At 41.4% G+C, this 9,127-nt stretch overlaps 1 protein-coding gene across 1 annotated transcript; it reads right to left on the reverse strand.

The window, feature by feature from the left end:
* Window positions 1-952: 952 nt before the first annotated feature.
* LOC110639767 (uncharacterized) lies at window positions 953-1,516 on the reverse strand. Its single transcript, XM_021790844.2, has one exon. The coding sequence runs from the start codon at window positions 1,514-1,516 to the stop codon at window positions 953-955; it is 564 nt and encodes a 187-aa protein (XP_021646536.2).
* Window positions 1,517-9,127: the final 7,611 nt, after the last annotated feature.

Genomic DNA, 9,127 nt, shown 5'->3' on the forward strand with positions numbered 1-9,127 from the left:
ATAGTGAATCATGACCTCCTCGTGATGAAGAGCCGACTGTTCCTGCGGCTCTCTTGGTTGGTGCCATGGAAAAGGAAAGGATGAAGAGATTTTAAGGTTTGGAGAGAGGAATCAAGATTGGAAAGGAAGATTTGTGAGAAATTTTTTGGAAAGAGAGGTATTTATGGGAGTTAAAGGGGTGGATAATGGTTAAAAGTCATTTAAAGGGGCGAAGATGGCATTTGGAATCATTTTCCAACCTCTTCAGTGCGCTATCTTTGACATTTTACACAGGTCTGTGTATCACTACACTATTCTGTTCTTCTTGTTCTGTTTCTCGAGCAAGTACACGGGTCATGTACTATTACACGAGGTGACCCGTGTAACTTTCTGCCTAAGCATTCTTTTGTTTTTCATTTTACACAGGGCTATGTACTAAGGAAAAAAGGCTCGTGTAAGTTTCTACCCCAGGTTGTCCCAACCCTATTTTTCAGATTCTTTGGTTATACGGGCCATGTGTCTTCACATGGGGTGACCTGTGTAACTTTCTGGAGTGCCTATATCTATGAGGTTTCAAAGTCCCGAATGTTACACGGGACGTGTACCATTACACGACCTGGCCCGTGTAACTTTTTGGGTAAAATTTTTTTATGCTCTCTGAGGGTATTTTCTTATTTTAGCTCTCCAGAAGGTTATGCTAACTTATTTTATGTGAAAGAATTGAATGCAAGTAGGAGTTAGCAATAGAATACTCCTCTATTTTATGATTTCCTTTATAGCGTGGATTAAACTTGTCTATCTCCTCTCCCTTTCTGTGTTCTTCTTATCCTATGTGCGATGTAAAGAGTGGGGTGCCTGCAAAATGAGAATGAACATAAAGAAAAGGAAATTAAAATGTAGAGAAAATGTAAAATCTTGGGTTGCCTCCTAAATAGCGCTTGTTTATAGTCATTAGTTCGACTGTCTTTCGACTTTATGATTGAATTGGAGGATTGCAGTAGGATTGTGTGAATCTTTTCTCAAGTGTATCTCCTGAGAAGTATGGCTTCAATCTCTGCCCATTAACTTTGAAGGTACCGGAGATTTCACTCCATATTTCTACTGCTCTGTGAGGGAAAATTTTAGCGACTTTGAAGGGTCTGGACCATTTTGACATCAGCTTTCCTGGGAAGAGCTTTAGTCTTGAGTTGAACAGCAGGAAAAGGTCTCCTTCTTTGATTTCTTTCCTGATTATGTGCCTGTCGTGCCATCTTTTGGTCCTATCCTTAAAGATCTTGGCATTCTCGTAGGTATCTTGCCTAATTTCATCCAGTTCATTGAGCTGTAGAAGTCTTTTTTCTCTAGCATCTTTTAAGTTAAAGTTCAGGGTTTCTATCACGCAATAGGCCTTGTCTTCAAGCTCAACTGGGAGGTGGCATGATTTCCCGTAAACCAAGCAAAAGGGGGTTGTTCCAATGGGAGTCTTGTATGCAGTGCGGTAGGCCCACAATGCATCATCTAATTTTAAAGACCAATCCTTCCTTGAATGATTAACCATTTTCTCAAGGATTTACTTCAGTTCCCTATTTGAAACTTCCACTTGACCACTGGTTTGAGGGTAGTAAGTTGTTGCCACTTTATGAGTCACTCCATACTTCTTTAGTAATGTCTCAAATTGTTGATTGCAGAAGTGACTTTCTCTATCATTGATGATTGCCCTTGGGGTGCCACATCTTGTGAAGATGTACTTCTTGAGGAATTTGGTTACCACTCTAGCATCATTTGTTGGTGTGGTTATTGCTTCCATCCATTTTGATACATATTCAACACTACCAAAAATAAAGATGGGAATGGACCCATGAAGTCTATTCCCTACACATCAAATAGCTTTATTTCAAGTATACTGTTTAGTGGCATTTTATTTCTCCTCGAGATGTTTCCTATTCTTTGGCATTGATCACATGTCAGCACAAAGGATCGCACATCTTTGAACAGATTTGGTCAGTAGAACCCTATTTGTAAAATTTTAGCTGCCGTTTTTATTGTGCTTAGATGTCCTCCATAGGGTGATGAGTGGCAGTGTTGTAGGATACTCTTTACCTCCTCCTCTGGTATGCATTTCCTTATCAAGCCATCATAACATCTTTTGTACAATAGGGGTTCCTCCCATGTGTAGTATCTCACATCATGCAGGAATTTCTTCCTTTGCTAGTAGGACATGTTGGGTGGTAAAACCCTGCATACAAGGTAATTAACAAAGTCAGCATGCCAAGGGGCTTGGGAGATTACAAACAAATTTTTATCTGGAAAGGAATCATCAATTAGCAGGTCATCAAAGCTATCCCCATGTTCCTTTCACTTGAGCCTGGATAGATGGTCGGCTACCACAGTTTTAGCTCCCTTTCTGTCTTTAACTTCAAGGTTGAATTCCTATAGAAGTAGAATCCATCGGATTAACCTTAGTTTTGCTTCTTTCTTGTTCAGTAGGTACCTAATGGTAGCATGACCTGTGTAGATGACAACTTTGGAGCCAACCAAATAAGTTCTGAACTTCTCAATTGCAAACACAATAGCTAAAAATTCTTTTTCTGTGGTTGAGTAGTTGACTTGTGCATCATTAAGCTTTTTATATGCATGGTAGATGGTGTCGCAATGGGATTTTGCGATCGCCCGGACGATCACTCACCGAAGTGGAAAAAGTGAGGAGTCGCCACCTTAGTTTTGAGGGTAACTAAAGAAAACCATTTGAGAAGATAAATAAAGAATGAAACCACTTCAAGACAGAGATTCTAGGTTTGGGGTCCGTAAACGGGTGGGGAAGGTGTTAGGCACCCCACCTCGTCCCTTAATAAGGGTAAGTAGGTTTAATTTTGCGTCCTTTATAAATTAGTTAGAAGGGCTTGAACGGGAATGTTAATCCTTTTGGTAAGAGGAATATTTGGTTTTTCACTAATTAGGATTACCCAGATACACAAGTAAATGAGACAACCTTAGTGAACGAGTGTGAGAATCGGATAAGAACTCTCCTCCGACCTCTTTTAAGTTATTTATTAAAGTTTTGAGGGGAGACCGGATAAGAACTCTCCTCCGATCCCCTTTAAGTTATTTATTTTTAGGATGAGACCGGATAAGAACTCTCCTCCGATCCCTTTTAGACGTTTATTAAAATTTTGAGGGGAGACCGAATAAGAACCCTCCTCCGATCTCCTTTAGAATTATTTATTAATGTTTTGAGTTGAGACCGGATAAGAACTCTCCTCCGATCTCTATTTAATGTTTATTAAAATTTTGAAGGGAGACCGGATAAGAACTCTCCTCCGATCTCTTTTAGACGTTTATTAGAATTTTGAGGGGAGACCGGATAAGAACCCTCCTCCGACCTCTTTCGGATTAGCAGGAGCCTGGAAGGGGCTTTGCCGATCTCCCGAATTTCAATTTCAGCTACATGTCACAAGGACCTAAAACTAAGGTTTCTGGCATTCAAAAATGCTGGAGATAAGGTTTCTTGATACCCTATGACTAAATGGGTAATACTAAACTTGATTTACCGACCTTCCATGTAGTCATTTTACGCATACCTATTAATGTCCGATGCTCGCCTAGTTTATTTTGGTTTTATTCCTCTTCATGGTATCTTGCCGAATTCCCGTTCACGTCAGCCTAATAGTTTGGCTATTTTCCTGACGTGTTATTCAAGCTTTCTCTTTTAAAAGAGACCCTTAAGTTGCAGATACCTATATTTTGCCTGACCACTTACACGCTACTAGGAGCTAAAAGCTCGTATTCAGAAATGACGAAAATTGATGAAATGATGGACCGATCACTAAAGAGATAATTCGAGAGTAACGTTCTTTGAGATTTTTTTGCTTAGAATAAACTTAGAGAAAACCGCGTACGTAAAGAGAACAAAGAAAGTGCGAAAAGTAAATGCAAATACTTAATAAAACAGTAATATGAACTCTTACCTGTGAGGAGCCAAATATATTGAAATAACTGTGAGGTGGTAAATAGTGATGAAGATGGCGGATTGATCAGCCTGAGAGTTGATGTCTGTGAGGAGCTAAATGTATTGAAATAACTATGAAGTGGTAAATAGTGATGAAGATGGCGGATTGATCAGCCTGAGAGTTGATGTCTGTCGTGAAACCGAGAGATGCTTTAGCTAAAAGGTAACCAGGTAAGAACCAGGTGGAAGGAAGTTGAGCTTGAACAGAGGGAAAGAAAGCAGAGATGATGAGAGTATGACCAGATAATGAACAAACTGGAAATGTAGAGTTCCAGTATTCAAAATCTTTTTCAAGAAAACACTCAAAACTAGTTTCAAAAGTCTTTTAATCACTAAAAAACAGAAGAGTAACAAACTGAATGAAGTTTGAGTTCCTCCACGATAATAGCAACCTCTTGTCTATATCTTTTTTTCCGTCCTGAACAGTTTTTCATGCGGTATTTATAGGAATCGGTGCTCCCATGAAGGGTCGGGATTTATTTTGAGGGAGATGGAGGGTCAAGATTTTGAAGTACATGATCGGATGTTCAGGAATTAAAGAGAATCAAAACAAATGGTGAGATCGCTTCTAATATTTGTCCTTTTCCTCTTTTAATGGACGGTCTTGAATCCTCTTGTCCGAACGATCGAGGGCTAAGAGTGAAAACGCTGGTATTGTCGCTTCTCTTTTGATCCAAGGGTTCGGATTCATCCTTACAAGTGAGATCAACGGTGGAGATTGGGATGTACAAGATCGCCATGACATACCCCGCACCGGCAAGATTGCGGGCGATTCTTAGGCGTGCGGTGGAGATCTCGTCGCCACGCTTTAACTACCTCGGCTCGATTCGACGATGGTTATTGGGATTTGTCTTATTCTTTTGTCTTCCGATCCCTCCTAGCTCCTATTCCGATCTCTCATGCGATCTCCTATCTCCGATCTCTTTTATCCCTTGATCACCTCGATTCGGTCCAAGCATTAATTGCATCTCGATTCTCAAGCGTCGCTTGCTTTCCGCTCAGCAATAAATGCTCATTTTCCCTATATATACCCTCGACGAGACATTTTCTTCATCCGACTTTCCTCTCTTCATTTCTTACTTACCTTGTTCTAGCCGCTCCTGAGAAGTTCGCTATAATCGAGGCTTTGATCTTTTCCGATGGATTTCCTTTCTCACCGATCAAAATTTACGATCCTTGATTGGATGATACTAATTGACGATGTTGAGAGAACTGGATATGACAGATCCGTATTGATGTCAAGGTTGTAACGATCTCGAGTTGCACAACTGAGTTCATTCGGATTCTCATCACATTGAGTGTTTCGACAATGATTCGATCCATTATTGGGTGTTCCGACAATGGATGAAGCATCCGGTCGCAATATCCTTGGGATCGCTTATAACCGATCCTTAGATCTGGTGGTATCCTTGGGATAAGTTATAAATCGATCCTTAGATCGCCCTTCAGATAGGATTTTCGGTCTCTAGAGATCGCCCAAATGATGTAATTCTTCAATGTAATCAGATCTCTAGAGATCTCCCACATGATGTAGTTAGACCTGTATTGTAATCCTCTCCCTAGAGATCGCCCAAATGATGTAATCTGATCTCTTGAAAATAAAGACTTTACTTTGTCGGTTATCATCTTATTATTTTGCATTGATTATTTTCCGATCTCTGATGTGATTATCCAATCTGATTCTTTACCTGAATGACCCTTACCTGATCCTTTATTCAAAATGTTTAACTCATTATGCCGATCTCTAATTAACCGATCTCAGAACATTCGGTTATTTGAGAACAGCTGTCGAGTCCCACCAATCGATGTGCTGCCTAGAACTTCGCGAGCATTAAATGCTCGGACTAGTATAAATAGGGGTGGGAGGGTTAGCCAGTTGTTCTCTCATTCCTTTCCCAGCCTCTTGTTCGCAACTTCGAAGTTCTCTCCTTTTCTCCGCTTCTTCCGCCGATCGACTCCTAAGGGCTTTAATCCTCTTTTAGTTTAAGTTCTTTGTTTCTTTTGAAAATGAGCGGTGCCAAGGTCGAGAGCGGCGAGCCCTCCTTCCATTCAGTTCTCATGGTCATCGTCGATGAAGAAGAGGCAATCGGGCCCAGCCAGGCAACCTAAACCCCTAGGGTCTTTGCTCCAGTGCCTGGTCATACCATCAAGGCTTGCACCACCTTCAAGGAGAGACCCTTCCTATAGACGAGCTTCCGTCGGTTCTTGAGAATCCGATCTGCAATCGTTTGTTCAAGAATATAACATTTGTCCTGATTCATATGAGCTGATCAAGTGCCATGGCGATCTTCGTGTCGATCACTCTTTTGAAGAGGATGACATGGTTATGGTGTATGAGGAACAGTTAAAGGCCGGTCTGAGGTTCCCTCTAGACAATTTCTATAAGGAGGTCCTAAAATTTCACCGAGTATCCATTGTTCAAATCCACCCCAACTCGTGGCGGATCTTGGTAGCTTTCCGAGGTCTATGCCGAGCTAAGGGAATCAGACCTACGGCTAAGGTGTTCGCCGAGCTGCACAGACTAACTCGCCGAAAGGATGATTTAACATCGGTTCTTTCAGGCGAAGCCTCATTGCGGGCTGTTTTCCGATCTGCCCTCATCCCTTAAGAATTGGAAGAACCGGTTCTTCATTCTGAGGAGTAAAGATCCGAGCTGCTTTGAGGACTTTCCTCGTAGCTGGTGGTACCAGGGGCCCCTGCTTCCGAAGCACATTACCTTGAGTCAAGAGGAAAGCTCAGTAGTGATGGAGCTGAAAAGTCAGGCCGCCACTCTAAAATATTCCTGTCCAAATGCGGTGATCGCGAATCGCACCATTGGACCATGCAATCGATCACCGCCAAGCTCGCGAACTTCCGCTCTCGACCTCGGCATTGGTATTTTCTATATCTCGCTCAGGACCTTAGAGATCTCACTAACCTTTTCTTTGTGCAGGTATGGCGGGTGGTGAGGGTTCTAGGAAGCGGAAGAAGGACAAAGAGATCTTCCGGAAAGTAAAGGAGATGAAGCGTTCGGAACGACTTCAAACACCCGGTCACGAACCTGGGGAGATACAAAGAGACCCACCTCAACCTTCGGGTCCGCCGACCACCAAGCCGCGATCTCCTCATAGATCGGAATAGCAGCCCCGCCTCTCGCTTGTCCCAAGCACGGAAGGGGGCCTCCTCAAGCTTCGGGAGGACCTCTTCTCGTGGCGCCAAATGCCGATCGATCGCTTGAAGAATAACCGGATCATAGGGAGAACCCGATTTTGCCAAAGTCCCGGGATCTACCATCTTCTTTCAGAGGATCGGACAGTTATCCTGAGTGGTCTCGATGATATCTTGACTCAACCATGAGCCTAAACGTGGAGTGTCTAGTGAACTGCACCATGATTCGGGAAAAGATTCAAATACCGGGTAAGGAGGTCGGGAAGAAAATCAGAAGTGGCTTCCTCCGATCTCAACTCTCATCCGCTCAAGATTATATATCTCAAGTTGAGGGACTAAGTACCATGAAGACCACTGGCCGAAAGGTCTCGTGACTTGGCTGAAAGTGAACGGCTCTCAGAGAAGTCCGCACTTCAGCCAACGGCCGCCAGTCGCTCAACTTGTAGAGGAGCTTAATGCGAAGGATAAGGAGCTTTCTGAGAAAGACTAAGAGCTTAAGGAAAAGTATGAAGTGATGGTGTCGTGAATAGCCGGAGCCTATGTGAATGCTCATAAGGATCTCTTGGCCGAACTCAAAAAGCGCTATCCTTAAGAGGACTTCTCTTGGATGGACGACTGGCTCCGGGCAGGGGTGAAGATAGTGAGGAGGAGGGCGAGGAAGAGAGAGAGTGAGCAGAATCAAATCAGTGGGGTGATCCTCACCAATAACTTGTACAAATTATGAAATGAAATGGAATATCTCTTTGTTCAATGAATGGATGTGATTGGAAAATCTTTGAATTGCCTAAGTATTTGATTGTATGAGCATAGCGAAACATGAACTAAATGCCATTATTAATCTAAGTATAAAAGATCGGAAAGCACAATAAGCATGAGATCGGTGGGGGAGAAATGCTGAACGGACTTGATTAAAATTGAAAATTTGACTTGAACACTTAAGATCGAACCTCGTTAAACCGAACCAAAACTTTAGCTCTTAATCTTCCAAAAGGAGGTCGGCAATAAAACTGTAGGAAAAGATCTAGTGCCGCTTCATTTTATTTATCAACAGAGATCGTGAATATACTTGACAGTCCTAAATTCGACAACGGGTTTGAGAGGTCGGTAAATGATTTGAGAGATCGGCGAGGCCTTAATGAATATGAGGACTCAAAGATTAATTCAATTCTTTGTGAGGAGAGATCGGAAATGTGACCGCCTATCAAAGAGGGATCTAAACGTGATTAGCTGCTCAAAGAAGAATTTTTATTGATTCTAGGATCGCCAAAATATGGTGTCGACACCTTCCACTCTTAAAATAATTTCTATTAAAGGAAAAATTTCCGTATAGGAATTATGTAAAGATTCAGACTCATATTTTGGACGATTAGGTGTTCGAAATTAGGGAACTAAAGTACACCTAAGTTAATGACCTAGAAAATTAAAATCAACTTGGATCTAGAAACCAAAGGTTGATAACAGGAATGTAAATTGCATGAAATTAAAATCAACTTAGATCAAAGAACCAGAGGTTGATAACAGAAAATGTAAATTGCAGAAAATCAACTTAGATCAAGGAACCAGAGGTTGATAGCAGGAAATGTAAATTGCATGAAATTAAAATCAACGTAGATCAAGGAACCAGAGGTTGATAACAGAAATGTAAATTGCAGAAATTAAAATCAACTTAGATCAAGGAACCAGAGGTTGATAACAGAATGTAAATTGCAGAAAATTAAAATCAACTTAGATCAAGGAACCAGAGGTTGATGGTGGAATGTAAATTGCATGAAATTAAAATCAACTTAGATCAAGGAACCAGAGGTTGATGGTGGAATTGCAGGAAATTAAAATCAACTTAGATCAAGGAACCAGAGGTTGATAGCAGGAAATGTAAATTGCATGAAATTAAAATCAACTTAGATCAAGGAACCAGAGGTTGATAACAGAAATGTAAATTGCAGAAAATTAAAATCAACTTAGATCAAGGAACCAGAGGTTGATAACAGAAATGTAAATTGCATGAAATTAAAATCA

Source organism: Hevea brasiliensis, chromosome 16, assembly GCF_030052815.1.
Source record: "Hevea brasiliensis isolate MT/VB/25A 57/8 chromosome 16, ASM3005281v1, whole genome shotgun sequence".
Taxonomy (NCBI): Eukaryota; Viridiplantae; Streptophyta; class Magnoliopsida; order Malpighiales; family Euphorbiaceae; genus Hevea; species Hevea brasiliensis.